This window comes from Epinephelus lanceolatus, chromosome 16 (genome assembly GCF_041903045.1).
Source record: "Epinephelus lanceolatus isolate andai-2023 chromosome 16, ASM4190304v1, whole genome shotgun sequence".
NCBI classification, from domain to species: domain Eukaryota; kingdom Metazoa; phylum Chordata; class Actinopteri; order Perciformes; family Serranidae; genus Epinephelus; species Epinephelus lanceolatus.
In genome coordinates, this window is record NC_135749.1 from 29,432,270 (window position 1) to 29,453,898 (window position 21,629).

Below are 21,629 nucleotides of genomic sequence, written 5' to 3' on the forward strand. Positions count from 1 at the left end.
ATCTGAGCAGATAATGGTGCCCCAAACACTTCAGCTTTCATCCTGCTGCTCTTGTAAGCAAGACAAGACTTCACTAGAATAAATACAGAGGGTTTATCACAAGATGCAAACCATTGGTTAGCCTTAAAAATGGAAGGCCAGATTAGAGTTTGTCAAAAACCATGTAAAAAGCCTGTACAGTTGTGGAACAGCATACTATGGACAGATAAAACAAAGATCAACTACCAGAATGATGGAAAGACAAGAGAAGGAAGAAGGGAAGGAACTGCTCATGATCCAAAGCACACCACCTCATCAGTGAAGCATGGTGGAGGTACTGTTATGTCATGGCCATGTATGGCTGCCAGTGGAACTGGTTCTCTTGTATTTATTGATGATGTGACTGCTGACAAGAGCAGCAGGATGAAAGCTGAAGTGTTTGGGGCACCATTATCTGCTCAGATTCAACCAAATGCTTCAAAACTCATTGGACGATTCTTCACAGTGCAGTTGGACATTGACCTGAAGCATACTGCAAAAGCAACCAAAGACATTTTTAAGGCAAAGAAGTGGAATGTTCTGCAATGGCCAAGTCATATCATCTGACCTGAATCCAACTGAGCATGCGTTTCTCTTGCTGAAGCCAAAACTGAGGGCAAAACACCCAAAACACAAGCAGGAAGTGCAGACGGCTGCAGTAAAGGGCTGGCAGAGCATCACCAGGGAAGAAACCCAGCATCTGATGATGCCTATGTGTCCAACACTTCAGGCAGTCATTGACTGTAAAGGATTTGCAACCAAGTATTAAAACTGACTGTTTAATTGATGATTATGTTAGTTTGTCCAAATACTTATGAGCCCTTAAAGTCGGGGGACTGTGTGAAGAAATGGTTGTCATTCCTACACAGTTCATACTACATTTTTGAAAAAAGCCTTAAATGAAAGCTGAGAGTCTGCACTTTAAGCAGGTATTTATTGTTTCATTTAAAACCCATTGTGGTGGTGTGACGACAACTGTATCATTGTCCAAATAATTATGGACCTGACTGTATTTGGGAAGTAAGCAGGAAAACTGGGAAAGAAATGTTTGCTCATCAGTGGCAAAACCTGACATCTGAGCAGTAAGGGAAAGTAACCAAGTTAACTGAAGTAATGTGCTTAACTTAAAGTTGGACATACTTAACTGGAATATTTGTTACTTGCGCAATACTTAACTGCCTTTCACACAAAACATTTTACTCATTAATTCCACTTGACACATTTCACTCCCTAAAATGCTTACTGAACATGTAAACCCCACTGTCATGTTGTTAGCAGTAAATCAAACTATTCAACAGTATATACAATATGAAATTTGCTCCACCTTGACCTCCTACATTTAAATACTGTTTACTGTATTTGTCTTTATCAGTAATGATCTAGTATTAAACACTGACAGGAAATTCTTCCCATGTCTATAATTAAAATGCCGTCATACTAATGCATTATGTTTTTCAGTTTATCCGTCAGTTCATGCCAATTTCATCAACGTGATATCTCAAATGCCTTAAAGAAATGTCTTCAAATTTGCCACAAACATCCAGTTGGGCTCAGCGATGAACTGGTTATAATTCTGTGGTCAGAGGTCAGGTCTTGGAATTTCACAATCACATTTTCCATGCCTGGAAAAGTCATGGAATTAGTAAAAGTCTTAGGAAGTTTTGGAGCAGTCGAAAAGTTTTGTTGTGTGGAATGAAATTGTTTCAGTAATATTCTGTGGATAACCTTCCACATAATGTAACATCACAGCATATTTATGCTTAGTAACTGTTCTAATAAGTGTTGATGTGTGGCAGTGTTTTGTTTACCATCATGTTTGTTTCTGTATTTTCTCCCCACGTTCTGTCTCTCCCTCATGTATGCCTGCCAGCTGAAAACATCATTGGATAGTTTGAATTTGGGGACAAGTGGGGCAAAAAAAAAAAAATTCATGGGCCTTGCAAAGTAATGAAAATGTGAGTGAATGCTGAGTTCGGCCATAGCTCAAGAATTCATACATTAATTATGACAAGATTTCACATTCAAAAGGTCTAAGGTCAACTTCACTGTGACATAATCTGCTGAGAAAACATTGTTCTGGCAAATACTCAACATGGTATACTGAACTGGTGGGGAAGAAAGGTGATTTAAGTGACTTTGAACGTGGCATGGTTGTTGGTTTGAGTATTTCAGAAACTGCTGATTTACTGGGATTTTCACACACAACCATCTCTGGTGTTTACAGAGAATGGTCCGAAAATGAGAAACTATCCAGTGAGCAGCAGGTCTCTGTGCGAAAATGCCTTGTTGATGCCAGAGGTCAGAGGAGAATGGCCAGACTGGTTCAAAATGATAGACAGGCAACAGGAACTCAAATCTCTGAACCAACAACACTTGAAACCTTGAGGCAGATGGACAATAGAAGATTGGAAAAACATTGCCTGGTCTGAAGAATCTTGATTTCTGCTGCGACATTCAGATGGTAGGGTCAGAATTTGGTGTCAACAACATGAAAGCATGGATCCATCCTGCCTTGTATTAACGGTTCAGGCTGGTGGTGGTGTGATGGTGTGGGAGATAGTTTCTTGGCACACTTTGGGCCCCTTAGTACCAACTGAGCATGATTTAAACACCACAGCCTACCTGAGTATTGTTGCTGACCGTGTCCATCCCTTTGTGACCACAGTGTACTCATCTTCTGATGGCTACTTCCAGCAGGATAACGCACCATGTCACAAAGCTCAAATCATCTCAAACTGGTGTCTTGAACATGGCAATGAGTTCACTGTACTCCAATGGCCTCCACAGTCACCAGATCTCAATCCAACAGAGCACCTTTGGGATGTGGTGGAACAGGAGATTCGTGTCATGGATGTGCAGCCAACAAATCTGCAGCAACTGTGTGATGCTATCATGTCAATATGGACCAAAGTCTCTGAGGAATGTTTTCAGCACCTTGTTGAATCTATGCCATGAAGAATTAAGGCAGTTCTGAAGACAAAAGAGGGTCCAACCCAGTACTAGCAAAGTGTTCCTAATAAAGTGGCCCGTGAGCGTAGTCTTGCCTCATCATTATGTTTGTCATTTTCTGTGGAGGCACGTGAGATAATGAAAGTTTTCTTCACAAATCCAAGGTAACATGGCATCAACTGATGAACATATAATGAAAAAGAGAATCATCATGTTTTGATCACATTGGCTTTATTCAGTGAAACCACCAGCACAGAGCTCATTAGCGCTAAAAACATGACAAATACAGAGGGATTCATCCAATCAAATGAGCCAGATTAACCTCATTGTATCTCACGATAAACAATATTTATCAATAACTGTCAATATGCAGCTGCAGCTCAGTTTGTTTTTTTCATCTGCTGGAGTCTCACTGGTTCTTCAGTTGGTAGTTTGTCTTAGTTTCAGTAAAAATTATGTCATAATTAGAGGACAGCAAATGTTTGATTCACAAACACAGGTGAGGTCTATTTGTTGGATTTTTTTGCTTTGTTATATTTTTATCTTTATTTTTCAGATTTTTATCTTTTTTTTTTTTTAGATTTCTGTCTATATTTTTCAGATTTTTCTGCATTTTTCTTTTTATATTTTAAATAATTTATTAATATTTTCTTCTTAATCTCACTGGTTTTATGAACCCAGGATGTTTGTACATTTTTTCACGTTATTATACATTTATTGCCTCTTAAATTTCACCTGTGTTGTTGAGTTCACACCGATTTGCTCCTGTGTTCACCTCGTAATCCTTCCTCTCCATTGCACTTATAAAATACTTATATTTAAGTACTACATCTATAAATTCTTATACCATTTTGTCACTAGCTAAACTACTTCTGACATATCCATTAAATAAATAAAACAATAAACAGGTTTGTTTATTGCTGGCCTGCTTCAATCCTTATGAAGAAATATTTGAAGTTTTCTGATGAGAAAACTTGATTATTGCAGTTTTTGTGTCAGCATTGGCTCATTCTGCCGTGGCGGCCACGCGCTCCTGTCAATCACACACACATTCACACTTTATTTTCACAGTCGCACATCACACACACTGCTTAGTTACATCTTTGTACACAAACTGCCAGTGGATTCACAGTGACGTTTGTTCAACCCGCTCAAACTGCAGACAGCCACTGCTCCCGTTATCGCATCATTCATCTTCCCTCTCCAGCCATCACCTCTCTACCTCTACCTGCTCTACACTACAATTTATCCTTTAGCCACCTCTTTCTTCTCTGTTTCCATCAGTGTAAAACCTCCTGAGGCCACTTTGGATCATGCAAACTTTTTCTTTTCTTGCACGACTTGCAGCAGCGTTTATGTCTGTGGTTTAATTTTTCTGTTGAAATCTTTATAATAATGGACAGATGTCAAGCTCAAATGTTCACCATGAAATCATTTCCAGAAGCACTGATCACCAAAGTCCCATCTGAATAGTGTAAATCTATAGGAAAGAAAGGCTTATTTTGCCCATTTAAATTCTCCATCATCATTAACAAGGCTTTTAGATTTTAAATAATGTTAAGAGGAACAATACACACATAATTATTCACAGACTGAAATAAATTTAAAGGTCCAGTGTGTAGGATTTAGGGGGATATATTGGCAGAAATTGAATCTAATGTAATATGTGTTCTTTAGTGTATGACCGACTGAAAATAAGAATCATGTTTCTATAACTTAGCACACATTAGCAGGTGCTGGGCTTGTGGCTGTCTGGGACAGACACTGATTTTATTCAGTTTACATCACCGGGTCTGTTTGTTTTGGAGAGGAAAGAGACATCTGAACGAATTTTAACCAGAAAAGGTTTCAGCTGGCTGCAATCTGCAGTTCTCACCACTAGATGGCACTAAATCCCCCTGAATCTTACACACTGCTCCTTTAAATTTCAGTTTTAAGTAGGCAACAGACTAAAGAGCAGACATGATCCAGATGCTCTCCAGAGGTTAAACTTCATCTCTTCTAGAGTCTCCACTGCTTCCTGTCTCTCTATGCTGTGATGGGTTGTGAAGGAGCCACGCTGCTCTCTCTGCTTCGGTTCTTCACGGCCTGCTGCTGCTCATCGTGGGCCGGGGTGTTGCGGTGCTGCTGCCGGCGTGGTGCGTGGCGGGGCGGCAGGGTTAGGGTGCAGCAGGACACTCCCACTGTAGGCTCGGGTAGATCCTCTGCCATCGACCAGCTGTCTGTGGACGGGTCGTACTTCTGGACGGCTGCCTTGTAGCGCTTCTCCGCCTCGTTCCAGCCTCCCAGCAGGTACAGCTTGTCGGCCAGTGGGGACAGGCCAGCGGTGCTCACACCCAGGAGGAGAGGGGCAGCACGGCTCCATGTACTGCTCTCTGGGGAGAAGACCTCAACAGAGAGCACATCTACCCGCTCGCCGCTGGGCCCCAGCTGGCTTCCTCCCACTACATACACCTTTCCTCCAAGGGTGGCGGAGCAGTGCCAGCCACGGGGTGTCTCCATGGGGGCCTTCTCACTCCAGGTGTCAGCATCCACGTTATAGCAGGCCACAGAGCGGGAGTAGGCGCAGTTGATGTACCCACCGGTCACTAGGATGTCTCCTGAGGGCAGGGTAGCACTGGAGTGGCAGCAGCGGGGCACCTCCATTGGTGCACGCATCTGCCAGGTGTTGGAGGAGGGCAGGTAGCTTTCAGTGGTGGCCAGCAGGCCCTCCACGTTGCGGCCGCCGATGGCAAACAGGCGGCCACCGCTGGCTGCCAGAGAGAAGTGGGTGCGGCGCTGACGCATGCTAGCCAGGTGGAGCCAGGTGTTGAAGCGAGGGTCATATCTGGTGGAGGTAAAACGCAGAGTCATGTTTAGAGGGGTTTGTGCACCCACCAAACTGTAAAATCTGACAACTTGATTTTACGGAAAAACTAGAATTGCCACGTCGCACTCGAATGCCTCAATGAACCAGTCAAGTTTCTCTTACAGTTTAGATCCATGTCAGTGAAAACATGGATGCTTCACACACATCTATTACGGTTATGGTCAAAAACATGTTTTTAGGGGTCACAGTGACTTTGACTTTTGACTTATAACCACCAAAGTCTAATCAGTTTGTTCCCAAGTTAATGTGAATGTTTGTGCCAAATTTTTTAAAAATTCCCTCAAAGCATTCAAGATATCACATTCACAGGAATGAGACAGACCAGGTCACAGTGACGTTGACCTTTGACCAAAATGTAATCAGTTCATCTTTGAGGCCAGGTGGATGCTTGTGCCAAATTAGAAGAAATTCTCTTGAGCTGTTCTTGAGACACTGGGATGGACGGATGGACAACCTGAAAAAATAATGCCTCTGGCCACGGCTATCACTGGTGCGAAGGCATAAATATCTAGTAAACCTTGACAAATGCAAGTTAATATAACTGTTAGTCTTACATTATGTTTATGTGATATCTAATTAAGTTTACTTAAAATTTAGTTGTATTTCCTTGATTTTGTGAAGTTGTACTTTTAAAAAAAAGAAAGAAAATAAATTACTCATTTATATTCATTATACTCATTATATAAGTGTTAGCAATTTAAACTAAGTTAGTCCAACGTAAATCAACAGTTTTATGTATTTTGTGTCATGACAGAGGATTTTGCATGTGGTGTATTTGGGAAATCTGTTTTATGTTGTTAACATCTTTAAAAATGTTCAAATGTGATTTTTGTGACTTTTTAAGCAAGATTAACTTGTCAGATTTTACAAAGTTCGCCCCCAAAAGCATCACGTGAAGTATGTGGCAACTGCTCTTCAGGTGTGTCACCCTGCAAATTTGGGACTTTGTATAATGCAGGGAGGGAAAGTGACAATGGGGTTAATAGTGGCCTCCTAGAAGGTTAATACAGACATGAGTTTGTGTCGGTATTTGTGACCCTCCTACCTGCTGAGGGTGCTGACGGCATGCTTGGCCTGGTTGCGGGCATCGTTCTGGTCCTCTCCTCCAGCCACGTACAGGAAGCCGTCCATCACAGCCACACATTGGTTGAAGCTCTTCGCTGGCAGCTGGGTGAGGTGACGCCAGGTGGCTCCTCCTTCACGAGGGTCCCTCCATAGCACCTGGACACAGAGGTCAAAGGTCAGTGTGAGATTTTCTTGTGTTTCTTTTAAGGTAGTAAATACATAGAGACAACAAAACCAAAGCACCAACCTCACGGCTCAGAGCTCTCTCAGTGAGTGATGGTCGACCACCAATGGTGAGCAGAGTCTGCTGACCAGCGCGGACCTGTGTGCGTCGGGACTGCAGGGTGTTCTGCTGGTAGGGCAGCAGGTGGTAGTTCATGGCGTCCACCAGCAGGCGGTGACAGTGAGGGTCCATCATCATGCGGGGCACCGGCTGGATCTGACTCACCAGCTCGCTGGCCGGGATCGTCTCAAAGCGGATGTGAGACAGGAGCTCTGCAGCGTGAGCCTGCCGAGAGGAGTCGAAGTCGAGCCACTTCATGGCCAGCTGAAGAGAAAGACATTAACAGTCAATTGATATAGTATATTTTATAATTATCTTTATAGAGAAACTTTAAAAACCCAAGTTTTCTATATTATATAGACATGAAGCTGATGAAAGGAGCAGTGTATATGATTTAGTGGCATTTAGCAGTGACGACTGCAGATTGCTTCTCACATGTGCCAAGTGTGAACTCTCGATTAGGATTCCTCTGGTGTTCATTGTTCAGGAGGTTGTTACTGTGAGTCGTATTATCTGCAAAGGCCTCTTCTTCTCCAAAACAAATGGACCAGGTGATTCAAGCTGGTAAAAACACTGAATAAAGCAGCTTTATGTTACATGCTGTTTAGCATGTCCAAGACAGGCCGTTTGCCTAGCACCTGCTAATGAGTGCTCATATTTTTTTATAACTTAAGATCCAGACATTCAGGAGGTTTTTTAGTGGAAGCAAAATTCTTAGCAAAATAAACAGACATTTTGATTTAAATTGATAAAAAACACTGCATGAAGCAGTTTCACGTTAAAAAATCGATGTTTTTCCAATGCTGCTCGTGGTGGGGCTGCTACTACAGTGGCCCATCTGGAGCCAATTTTTTTTAAAATTATTTAAACAAACAGTAGTATTTATTGATGTACGTAGATATATATTTTACTTTTACTGTATATGTTTGTTGGGACTCTATACATTAAAATTATAAGCTATAATCAAATGGATTTGATTTTATAATAAAATAGATGAAACCAGTTCTGGTAATATTTGAAATAAAGAGACAAATTAAGTAAAATTGACTAAATCAGATTAATAATTCTATTCAGTGCTGACAGACTAACATTTGGTCCAGTTTATAAATACAACTTTCCCTGCTTCTCTCAGCTGTCTGTCTATTTAGGTCTGTACTGAAGTTGTATATTAATAAACAAGCTCTTCTTGCATACAGTGAGTTATATTCGGTGGTTTCTGCTCACAGTCGACCTGCAGGTGACTGGCTTTGCTTCATGGATCTGTGTTATGCTCTGAGCAGCTGGTCTGGGATCTGTATTTAGGTTTGGATGAAAATAGCAGGAAGGCAGAAGTTAATACTGGAGGTGGCAGCGGTCGCCTCCTAGAAGACCTGGCACTTCTCCTCAGTTTGGATATTTGAAGTCTACGTTCACTTGGCAGAATGTCCTATTGCAACCTAAATTTTTGGAAACTTTTGACCTTTAAAGAGAAGGTTTGAACTCTGACCTGGAAGGCAGTGACCTCTGAAGGCAACAACAACGAGTCGTCCTGCAGGAAGGCGGAGATCTGCTCCAGGGTCAGCTGGGTGAACAGCGGTGTATCGGCAAACTGAACAAAGTTCTCCAGGACAAAGCGGCGGGCGGCATCACAGACTGGCATCAGGCCGTAGGCGGCGGCGATGTTCCAGATGTAGACACAGGTCTGCACGTTGAGCTCTGCCAAAAGGAAGTCCATACACATCTTAAGGAGCTGAGGGATCTGCAGGGTGGCAGCAGCAGAGGCGGTGCAGCCGATAGTGTAGAGGGACATATGGACACGTCCCAGGTAGGCGAAAGTGATGACGTTAGCCAGGCCTGCAGACAGAGTGACAAACTTTTGGTTTAAAACTTGATGTTTGTCAGGAAATAGAAACACATAAATTAAAGTCTTGGAGGTTTGAATGTCTGGCTGCAGAAAATGTATTTATAGTGACAGACCCACCAGATAAATACGTCTTATCTATAGAATAAAGTTGGGTTAACATAAACTGGGTGTGTAGATTTACCTAGAGGTGAGAGGGAGGGCAGCTCCAGACGCTTAATGCCCGGGTCTTTGGCCAGAATCTCTCTGAAGTACTGACTGATGGAGGAGATGACTAGCTTATGGACGTCGAAGGCTTTTGTCTTACAGGCCAACTCCAGATCAGTCAGAAACCTGAGGAGGAGAGAGGAGGAATGGATGGATGGATGGATGACACGCATACGTGACAACAATAACTCATGATATAATACAATACATATTGTGTAATGTAATGAAGTAGATAATGCATTGTACCATAATTGTAATGTGTAGGCTACTGTATTGTAATGTATGGTATTGAAATTGTATCATAGTTTTACCATTTGTAATTGTATCGTAATTGCATCATATTATAACTATATACGATACAATTCAACAAGTATCAGAACCTACTTCTCCTGTCGCATCTTGCTGAGCTCCTCCAGCAGGGCATTGCCGTGCATGGGTCGTGTCAGCTCGCTGCCCAGGCCGAGGCCTCTCTCTCCTGGCTTGATGACTGGTGGTGGCAGGGGCAGGTTCAGGCTGTTCAGCTGAGCGATGTCCAGCGCCGCCATCTGCTCGATCTTCTTCACCCCGCCCTCCACCACCACCACACCGTCACCAAGACTCTCCACCTTCAGTTGGGTTGAGGCAGTCTCCATGGCGACCTGAGGGATGGTTTCCACACCGGGCTTCTTCTGACGGACAGCCTTCTTCTTGGGGGCCATCGTTTGACGTTTGAGGTTGTGTTTTGTTGGTTTTATGTTAAGTTTACTTAGGTAAATGGTTTCCCACAGTAAGGAAGGTGTACTGAGATGACTTTGTGAGAGACGGGGACTTTGTTTCACTTTCTAAAAATCCAGCTGATCAACAAAATGTAATGAAAACTATTTCCTGACTCTGAGGTAAGTGCTTTGGCTGGAGGTTGTGGCTAAAAATGGTTTAATGGTTAGACTGGTTTGGGATTTCGTTGGTGGTTTCGTTTAAACACAGCACACAGCACCTGGAAAAAAAGAAAAGACAAAGATTAAATTGTAATTTGCAAAGTGAAAACAAGTTGTTTAAAACCTTTGATTGATGTCTCTTTTAATCAGTCTTTAAGTTCACCAAAATAAAATAATGTGGCTGTCATGTATAGCTGGGATTCTGTGTGTGTGTGTGTGTGTGTGTGTGTGTGTGTGGGTGTGTGTGTGAGAACAAGGTGCAGGGGTGTCATTGTAGGGGTAACATGCGACTGATTACCCAGGGCCTTTGAAACGCCTGGAATGAAATGTGTGATTTTGTTTTCATTTTTATTTTTTACATTATTAGCTTTATTTTATTTTATTTAGTAATTAGTGCCATAATTAAATTAAATAATTGGCTGAATAAATTGGTTTAAACACTGAACTTTATAAAAGAGAAATAGCGAGGAACCCGCTGAGGCCGCTCTCACCCCATAAAGATTCAAAATGGCATAGTCCACCAGGACTAGGCATAAAGCAGGAGTTTTTCTCAAAAGGCCCTGACACACCAAGCTGACAGTTGGGCTGTTAGTGAGTGTCTGCCACCCTGTGCCCCATGTTGTGCCCTCCAGATTTTAGTGCTACGCCCCTGACAAGGTGTACAAAAAACTGAGACCAACAAACAATGAAACCAGTTGTATTCTAACAAGTTATTGTGCTTTTACAGTAGCTTTTTAAGGCACCAAACATGAGTGTTTCAGGGGGAATAGTGCCACAAGAAGATGCTGGAGCCTATCCCAGCTGACATTGGGTGAGAGGCAGGGTACACCCTGGACAGGTCATCAGACTATCGCAGGGGTGACACATAGAGACAGACAACCTTTCATGCTCACAGTCACACCTACGGAGTCACCACTGTGGGAGGAAGCCGGTGTACCCAGAGAAAACCCATGCTGACATGGGGAGAACATGCAAACTCCGCACAGAGGGGCTCCCTCCTTGCTGTGAGGCGACAGTGCTAACCACTTTACCACTGTGTCGCCCACAGAGACAACATGCTTCCATATGATAACTTTGACAATAATAAAGGAAAACATGATGTTCACAGTAATGGATCAGATACGTAAAGGCAAAATTCAATGGTCTGCAACTTGATTTTCTTTCTGCACTAAAAGACCATGTTAAAACATAGTTATTCTAAACAAAACAATCCCATTCCACCTTTCTTAAAATGTTTTGTCATCCCTCCTTTGTCCACCACATGTTTTATACGAAAAGGTGTGTTCAGAGCAAACTATGGATGTTTCTCAAAGTCAAGGATTTGTGTATTCCACATGAACAGTGAAAACACACCTGGCAAATGTTTCCAAATGTTTTTAAACCACGGTTTTATGGTCACTGGAGGACACAACAAATCCACTGACAGATGCACATTTCTCTTCTAATCTCTGAACATCACATGACATAACAACACACAGACCGACACCTTTTCTAAATCCAAATGTGGATCGCCTACAAACTGTGTCTCTACGGGCCAACAGCAGTGTGAATGACAGGTGCGGGTGTCCAGAGTAGAAGCTCAGGGTCAGGTTTTGAGGTTTACAGCGGCCATCCGGCATTTAATGCAACGGAGGAATGTTATTCATGATCGCAATGAGCCGCAGAGAGACTGTAACAGAGAGTGATGGCATCATATTTAAGCACTGATATGCAGAGTAGAGAGAGGCTGAAATAATAGTGAGTGTGGAGTTTCCTGTCTATAATGTGACATATGGAGGAACATTTTGTGTTGGAGTGCGTAGGTTGTGGTGGAAGGATGACAAGATGGGGATTTCACCAATTGGTTTACATACATGTTTACAGAAGAAGTATGTTTTATTTGTTTACAGGGCTACTAAATCTTTGATGGACCCCGGTACCTCACCTGGTAAAGCGTGCACCCTGGAAACTAAAGGCTCAGTCCTTAGCAGTGGCTCAGGTTTGGCTCTGATCTGCAGCCCTTATCTGTGTGCCGTCCCCTCTCTCTCTCTTTCCCAGCTTTCCTGTCAATCCTCAGCTGTTCTATCAAATAACAACTCACTTGCCAGCGGAAAATTTGGCATTGTAAGTTTCTGCAAACCACAGATATTTTCACGTATCAACAATGCTGTGGTTGACGTGGTAAGGTTTAGGTACAAAAAACAGTTGGGTCATGGTAAGAAAAGATTGTGTTTTGGCTTAAAATACACAGTTTTCATGGCACCGACATCTATGTAAACAACAACCACTTTTCATGGCACTATCCCAGCTGGAAACACAGCTAATATCTCTGTAAATACAATCGTTTTTCATGGCAATATCCTGGCAGGAAATGCAGTGATGTCTCTGTAAAAACAACAGCTGAGCTCCCCGACCTCATTGTTTTCCTAATTTGCAGACATTTTCTGCTTCTGTTCTTTTTCTTTGAGTTAGCTGCTAACTGCTTATAGCTGCTTTTTTTAAATCTCCTGCGGTGGGGGCGTCGGTAGCGTAGTGGATAGTGCCGGCGCCCCATGTACAGAGGCGATGCCTCGCTGCAGCGGTCGCAGGTTTGACACCGGCATGCGACCATTTCTGCATGTCACCCCCCACTCTCTCTCTCACCCCCCCCCCTTCACTCTGTCCTGTACAATAAAGGCAAAAAAAAGCCTGAAAAAATAATCTTAAAAAAAAAAAAAAATCTCCTATGGTGGATCTTATATAACACCTCGTTAAAATGTCACCCCCCCATGCTGCCCATGATTTTACACTGATGCCATTTTGGTGCTGTTACCACAACTCTGTTACCCCATACTGGGATTGTACCTTTTATATGAAATGGCGAAATGGCATAATGACATGAAATTCCCACCTTGAAGAGGCAGTGTAAGAGGAGCTAGTGATAGGCTATCCTCTGAATATTATACAGCTCCTTTAACTTGAAATGGACATTTTCTGTTCATGTTCATGTGCTTGGAACGTTTCTAGAGATTAATATTCTTAAACCAATTTATGATACCTTTTACAGAATATCAAAGAGCATTGTCAATTAATTGATTTTCTCTACCATAGCAGTATAGCTCAATCTCAAAATTACTTCTCTGACATATTTCACATCACTGTCTGTGACCTCTTCAATAACCTCATCTGGTGGCCATTTTAAATTACACTGGCAATGCTTCTACCACTGCTTCTGACCACAAATATGCACATGACTCTCTCTGTCCCTCTTCGCCCCTCCTTCAGCCCATTTGCTCTGTGTCTGAACTTGGCGCTTTTTAAATAGCACCTATTGGCTCACCGGCCAACAGCCTCCACACATGGACAGACCGGGGGACAGACACGGGATCACACAGGACGGAGGAGCAGCTGTTGTTGGTGTCATATGAAAAGGAGGGGCTCACTGTTACAGACCATACATGCTACTTGTAGATGTTGCAATCACGCTTTAAACAGTTGAAACAGTAATGTCCAGCACTGGACACTGTATTACCTCATTACACCACAAATTAAACAACACGAAGAGTTACTTGCTGTTAGAAAGCAGCCAAGAGTTTCTGTGAATGTGACTCTTTCAGTCTAATGATTACAGAGGCACAGAGCCATTAAAGCATGGAGCATGATACACCCAGTGTCAGGGCTAACTGGAGACACGAGGGGCAGGATGATGACAAAAACACATTTGACTGATGCAAAAACAACAAGGTGGAAAATAAAAGCATCTTCTGACTTTTTTAAGAATGAGCAGTGTAATCTTAACTACGACAGCAGGTCCATAGACTTTGATAAAACATTTAAAAAGCGATCTTTCTCACAACAGGAACAATCTCTTTCCAAATATTTTGTGCTTTTTTTTTTACAAAAATCATTTGTATTGTCTGACTTCCTTTAACCAATATTTATTGAAATACAGAGAACCATCTATTTGGAACACCCTGCTTCCATCTCTACAATCAACATTGACATTATCGTTATTCAAAACACATCTGAAAAGGATTCTAATTTGCAAAGACTCATGACATTTCAGTGATTCTTTTGTGCTTGTAAATACAAATTTCTCTGTAATTTGTTCATTTTGGATAACTGCTTAGTCTAGAACTTTTGTTCAATTACGCAATGTTTGTTATTATTTTTTTCTATTTATGTATGATTATTGTTATTTACTAGGGGAGGTATCCTCTGTCTTTTCTGTACACACGAATGGGTAAATAACTAAACTAAACTAAACTAAACTCACTCAAGTAAAAGTACAAAAAAATACTCCACATGTAAAAGTCCTACTTCAGTAAAAGTACAGAAGTATTATTATCAAAATGTGCTTAAAGTAACCAAAGTGAAGTACTCATTCTGCAGAAAAATGTCTCCTTTGACTGATATATTCTTATGACGTTATTAAATTGTTATTACTGATGCATCGATGTGTAAGCAGCATTTGATGGTTGTAGCTGTTTGAGGTGGAGCAAGTTCAAAAAAACATGTTGAAACATGCAACATGGTCTCACAGAAATATATGAGAACACCACAACCTCTTAACACTGCACTACGTGGCGGTGGCACATATGGTGTTGAAATTTCATGCTGGCACCATGGAAACAATGCCATGCAAAGTCAATTAGGATTCTTTTGTCGAGGTGGACACACAAAGTCCTTGGTTCAACAGCATTACGCAATGGACGGTGGTTAATATTACAACCCTATATGTTAAAGACTGTAAGATGTGAAAGGTCCACAGAGAGAAGGTTGCGGTGGTGGATGGGTCAAACAAACACAGGACTTACCCCCAAGAGCCTGCTGTTGGTGTCCAGTGTTAAACTAAAGGTCAGTGGTGACTTCTTTTAACTTAATTTACTCACGTTCTTTAAATAGTTACGTCACATTATGTTACATATATACATGACTTTATGATGTACTTATGTCCCTAATGTAACTAACATAGTTATTTTAATCAGAAACACTTTTTCTACACCTAACAAAGTAGTTTTGGTGCCTGAACCCAACCATACCACCACCACCAAATTTCAACACAGTAATGCCACCACCACATAATGCAGTGTTCAGAGGTCTCAAACATTTCAAGAATTTCTGTGAGATCACAGTGAAATATGACCGAAAACTCCAACAAGGTCTTAACCCACTGGTTTAATTTGTTACAACGTGCTGTGTTTATGTGTTGTTGTTTTTTAACCCTAACCATGGTTGTTAGAAATGTTGTGGAGTGGCACTATAAAATAGTATAAAATTGAAATACTCTAAAGTACAAGTGCCTAAAAAGTGTACTCAGGTAAATGTAACTTTCTACCACTGCAGATAATGTCCGTAAAATCAAACTCTTGGTGACGTCTCAGAAAAACAAACCACTTGTTCAGTGATTCTGAGGCATGAAAATAAACTCTGCACAGATCAGCCCTCAGAAATATCTGGGGCCAAGGTTAGTGCAGGGAGCAGCTGCTCTATCATCCACCATACTAAGAACCAGCCCTCACCACCACCCCTCAACCCCCATCACCACCACCACCACCACCACCATCATCATCACTGACAAATATACTGTATCAAATATACTGTATCTAACAACAGCATCTCCTTTCAAAACAACAGCAACCAAAGGAAAACACATTAAAACATGCTCTTAAAGAATGTGTAGACCATTTTAACTGATCATTTTTAAATGATTTTGATTGACTGAAGAGCTATTTAATATGGCACTAATTATAGATAAAAACTATTAATCTAAATTAAATGCTAGAGTAGGATAACCTCATGTCAAAATTTTAAAAAGCCAAAACACTCAGAGGCCCTAAGATTAAAGCACATTAATCCATATGTGTAATAAGTTACTCTGAAAGATATTTATTAGCGATATTAATGTTAACATCCAGCTGGACAGAAATAGAGCCTAGTTTGAGTGACTGAGGTCAATCACAGCACGTGCACTTCAGAAACATGGGTTTCAGTATGTACCTCTGAGTCACTTATAGACATTTATTTACATCTTGAACCTACTCTGGTTACAACTTAGTTAACTCCAATTTTGTTTTTAACATTACATGTATGTTTGAGGTCATGTGACGTGAAACTGTCTCCTCAGAAATCTAATGACTGATAATGGATAGAAATATCACGTCCCTCAATGTTTGTTCACAGCACGATGGAGAAGAACAGCATAACTGCAGATTAATTTGTGGTTGCCAGGTGTTGATGTGGTATGGGTCTTAATTTAAGGAAAAATAAACTAAGCGTGTAAGAAAAGGAGGAGAGTGGCAATCTAAGCACCTCGGGGTCTGCGTGTTATTTTTAGCCATTGACCTCAATGTGTTGGAGCTTTGCAAAGAAGCAGAGACATGGAGTGAAGAGTTGTGATGCTTTTATCAGAGCTGTGTTTGTTTTCAGAGGACACAACTGTGTGCTTCCAAAATAAATAACATAACTGATGGTTTTCACACTGGAGAGCTGCCGGGTAGAACCACATTCATATGATCCTGAGTCTCTTTATCGTTCTGCTTTGATGTTTATTACTTCGATTAAAGAATCACCGTCAACTACCAGCATGCTGTAACCAGAACTAACACGTTCTTCCAGTTACTATTTAATCCCGTTATTAATTCATTTGTCAGCAAATTTTAGCTTATCGACAGCACTTTGGGTACACGTGTGTTTTTGAAGTTTGGGCAGAGCTCAGCTAAGCAAGTCTTTTTTTTCCACCAGGGATGATGAGGGCATGACCTGCTCAACTCTTCCATACTTTGCCTCTGATTGGCTTACCCTGACCCCAACCAATTTCACCTATTCTGCCTAAACTTAACCAACTTAAACAACCAATTCTCATTTCTAGGTCGTTAAATACCAACGCTTTGTCATGCCCCTCAACCTCTCACAGCGACATATAAAAAGAAACAGAAAAACACTGTAACATGTGGTTAATGTTGTTAAGCAATCATGGTTAGCTTTAGGCAACAAAACTACGTGGTTAGGTTTAGAAAAAAAGATGATGTTATGAGTTTAAATAAGCACATTTGTTACGTAAACGCTGGTAAATCTGTCATGTCATCGACGTCAGCGCACAACAATGTAAAACAATGTTACGTTAAAACAACACTGACTTTTGGTTTCACACAGGACACAAACTTTAGTCTCCTGGATAAAAGTCCAGTTTTGTTTGACCCATTGAGACATTCTCGTTCTTTGTACTTCATCAGTTACTCTCAGCGAGCAGTAGATCTCATAAAGATGAAAAAGGGTGCCTTTGGTGTCAATATCCCATGCTGAAAGGCAAGACAAAGTGGCGATATCTCACGCCCTGGGAATTGGAACAGCCTGAACCCAACCAATGAAGGCACAACAAAGGCAAGTACTTGCCAATCAGAGGCAGAGTAGGGTGGGTCATGCCTTTGCAATCCTAGCAAAAAAAATTTGCACCAGGCAGACAGGTGTTCGCATCCTGTGTGAAAAACAAGTGTCACCACTGAGTTATCACGACTTTTCCCCAACCCTAACCAAGTAGTTTTGTTGCCTAAACCTAACTGCTGACTCCTTCTGCATCAAGATACATCATAGAGGTGCCCACTAGTTCATCTGGTAGAGTGGGCGCCCCGTCTGCAAAGGCTATGTCCTTGCTGCAGTAGCTGCAGGCTCGATTACAACTTTGGTCCTATGCTGCATGTCATCCCCTCTCTCTTATCCATTCCACACTACACTTTCCTATCTAATTAAGGCAAAAAAAGCCAAAAAAATATGCTAAGATACAGGTGTCAGAATATGACAAGCAGGGATGAGATCACGTTGCAATATTTGGTGCTGTGCAGGTAGTGCGTAGTGAATTTCTAGAGCTTTTACTCTAAGAATAGCTGCATGCTACTGTGAAATACGATTCTATTAGAGTGATGAGAGTGAACCAAAACAGTAAAGTTGCTGTTAAATCAAAACAATGAGCTAAAAGATGGTAAAATATGTCATAGAGTAGAGGGGAACTGCAGAGTTGGGTGACAATTTCCTGTGGATTTGTAAACTATAGTTGATTATAACCGCTTTAATAGCACTATGGGACAATATGTCCTTTAAAATGACAACTGAATTGACACCACTGACTATCCTAATAAAACCAGAACATTATGAGCTTAACCAAAGTGATATTAACTGCAGGGCTGTGGTTTTGTATTTGAAGTTTCTCTGTTAATTGTTCCACCACCTGTACCTGCATACACACACACACACACACACACACACATACATACACAAACACCACACTGCAGGTCTCTCCACCTCTTCTATCTCTCCGTGGCTGCAGCTGAATTCCTTGTCTATCTCATGAGTGTATTTATAGGTGCTGACACACACAACATGTACTTTGTGTGTGTGTGCTTTGTGTGTGTTTCACAGCTAAGGGCTGGAAAGAGAAGGGCCGACACCTCCTGCAGTGTAGCAGTATCCCAACAGCAACTGGCACCTTCTTCACATTGTTTCCACTCAGCAGTTAAATATAAGTATTAGTATAAATTACAGATTAATGCTATGATGTCATTAGACCTATCGTTTGATATGTGGTTTCCAGTGCTAGGCCTAGCACATTTGACATTCTTGGCAAGTTTCCCCTGGTGGTGACATCATCTCACACATGTGCAGAATGAATGTGCAAGCTGGCTGTCGGCTGTAGTCTTTGCGGTGTGTTCAGGGGCAACTTTTTGACTGAGACACAGGTAATGTGGTACAACTCAACAGTCTGCTTTCATCACCACTAGTTTTTCATGTTTGTTTGGTGTGTCAGGGCTTTTTTTTTTTTTTTTTTTTTTTTTTTAAAATGTCTCCTCTTGGTGGCACCCAAGGCGGCTGTCCATGTTGCCAAAAGGAAGATCCACCACTAGTGGCTTCCAGAAGTCGAAGACATCTCATACAGTATATCTTACTTAAGTAAAAGGTGCAATAAAAAGTACCAATAACACTATGTGAAAATACTACGTGAGTATTATAATATCATATATTATCTGATAATTACTGAAGCAGTAACACACAAACAGTATTTTAATGTTAGAGCCGGTGGAGATGGAGGTTAATGTTACTACTTTGTTGGATTTTAAATAGCCTATATTTAACTATCATATTGTGAGTGATTGCTTTTTTTGTAAAATGTTAATCTGAAAAGTAACTTAAGCTGTTAGATAAATGTAGTGGAGGAAAAAGTATAATATTTGCCTCTAAAATGTAGTGGAGTAGAAGTATAGAGTACAAGCACCTCAACATTGTACTTGAGTAAATGTATTTCACTGCTGAGTTCTGCCCAGTGCAGTGCATCTGAGTTTATTTCCCTGTCAACAGACAGTTATCTTTAAATAAAAAAAATTAGTAGAAAGAAAAGTGTAAGTGGAGATTTTTTAATGCAGACCTTTTGTTAATTTATGTACAAACTCCTCGAGTTGTGATGCAGTAAAATTAAATGTATTTTTACCTCTTTCTCCCTCCTGGTTCCTGCTCTTCTTCTCTTCTTTTTGCTCTCAGCTTCAAACTTTAAACTTAACTTCTTTCTTTTTTCTTTGTTGTCCTTCTCTAACAGGTATCTCTTTGCTTCGTCCGTCTGTCCGTCCTCTGTAAGTGCTGTGTGTGTGTGTTTGTGTGTGTGTGTCAGTATCAGATCTGTAATCAGGGTCCCAGCTGAAGCTGTGACGTATGATTTAACGCCCTCTCCCTGAAACCTCTTAAAATCCAACCACGCCTCTCTGGGCTCACTTCAGATGCTCCTCTCTCGTTTCCCACCTCCATCTCCAAATACAGGCACTCCTCGTCGCCCTCCCCTCCAAAAATATCCCATAAGAGGCCAGCTCCCCTCTCACCCAACACCACCTCACCCCCCTCACGGCCTGTGGGTATCAGGTTTTAGATTTGGTTGTGTGTCTGCTGTCTTTGTTTGATGTTAATCTCACTAATTCGTCATCCACACCATCAAAACACAAGAAACTTTTTACCGTATCTGCAACATGTTATCTAGTATGACAGAGGGGAACACAGGTTACTATAGAGTTACTAAAGCTACTAACTAGCAGTATTCAGATCATTTACTTAAGTAAAAGTATGATTACAACAACTTAAAAATACTCCATTACAAGGAAAAGTCCTAGATTCCAAACAAACTGTACTAAAAGCATCAAAAGTGAAAGTAATCAATCTGTCAAATTTCAGCTTTGAGTGGGTTTTACAGTTATATTAGTCATTTAATATTACTGGATAATTTCTGCATTCAGTTTGACAACTTTACATTATGTTGGGTACTTTAATAGGCTGTATGAAAATGCATCATATTTAATGAGGTAGTAATGTGTTTTCTACGTATGTAAAATACTTATATTCAATAGAGTAAGAAGTACAATTTTTCCCTCTGAAATGAAGTAGAGTATGAAATGGAAATACTCAAGTAACGTACATATATTTCAATATTGCACTTGAGTACACAACATTCGTAAATGTACCTAGTTACCATAGCAGTGTTATATACAGTACAGGCCAAAAGTTTGGACACACCTTCTCATTCAATGCATTTTCTTTATTTTCATGACTATTTACATTGTAGATTCTCACTGAAGGCATCAAAACTATGAATGAACACATGTGGAGTTATGTACTTAACAAAAAAAGGTGAAATAACTGAAAACATGTTTTATATTCTAGTTTCTTCAAAATAGCCACCCTTTGCTCTGATTACTGCTTTGCACACTCTTGGCATTCTCTCCATGAGCTTCAAGAGGTAGTCACCTGAAATGGTTTTCCAACAGTCTTGAAGGAGTTCCCAGAGGTGTTTAGCACTTGTTGGCCCCTTTGCCTTCACTCTGCGGTCCAGCTCACCCCAAACCATCTCGATTGGGTTCAGGTCCGGTGACTGTGAAAACATAAGCCATCAAAATGATTTAAAATATCCTACAATCACGTAAAATTCTTCACATAACATTACACTTAACACACAACATAACATGAAATGTAACAATAAACTGTTTGATATTAGGCCAGGTCATCTGCCGCAGCACTCCATCACTCTCCTTCTTGGTCAAATAGCCCTTACACAGCCTGGAGGTGTGTTTGGGGTCATTGTCCTGTTGAAAAATAAATGATCGTCCAACTAAACGCAAACTGGATGGGATGGCATGTCGCTGCAGGATGCTGTGGTAGCCATGCTGGTTCAGTGTGCCTTCAATTTTGAATAAATCCCCAACAGTGTCACCAGCAAAACACCCCCACACCATCACACCTCCTCCTCCATGCTTCACAGTGGGAACCAGGCATGTGGAATCCATCCGTTCACCTTTCTGCGTCTCACAAAGACACAGCGGTTGGAACCAAAGATCTCAAATTTGGACTCATCAGACCAAAGCACAGATTTCCACTGGTCTAATGTCCATTCCTTGTGTTTCTTGGCCCAAACAAATCTCTTCTGCTTGTTGCCTCTCCTTAGCAGTGGTTTCCTAGCAGCTATTTGACCATGAAGGCCTGATTCGCGCAGTCTCCTCT

General features: G+C 41.2%; 1 protein-coding gene across 1 annotated transcript; it reads right to left on the bottom strand.

Moving 5' to 3' along the window:
• Nucleotides 1-3,181: 3,181 nt before the first annotated feature.
• Nucleotides 3,182-19,795, bottom strand: klhl43 (kelch-like family member 43). The gene is made up of 7 exons (XM_033636883.2): nt 19,582-19,795; nt 9,616-10,204; nt 9,209-9,357; nt 8,671-9,017; nt 7,149-7,448; nt 6,882-7,057; nt 3,182-5,794 (listed from the first exon to the last, which is right to left on the bottom strand). Exons 2-7 carry the CDS (start codon nt 9,927-9,929, stop codon nt 4,996-4,998), a joined length of 2,085 nt encoding a protein of 694 aa, XP_033492774.1. The 5' UTR covers nt 9,930-10,204; nt 19,582-19,795; the 3' UTR covers nt 3,182-4,995.
• Between the last annotated feature and the right edge of the window lie 1,834 nt (nt 19,796-21,629).

Excerpts from the sequence above, each read along its gene's own strand:
- klhl43 (XM_033636883.2), bottom strand. The coding sequence starts at position 9,929 with ATGGCCCCCAAGAAGAAGGCTGTCCGTCAGAAGAAGCCCGGTGTGGAA. Across the intron at positions 9,358-9,615 it reads AGCAAGATGCGACAGGAGAA|GTTTCTGACTGATCTGGAGT; the intron begins GTAGGTTCTGAT and ends TCTCCTCCTCAG. Across the intron at positions 9,018-9,208 it reads GCCCTCCCTCTCACCTCTAG|GCCTGGCTAACGTCATCACT; the intron begins GTAAATCTACAC and ends CTCTGTCTGCAG.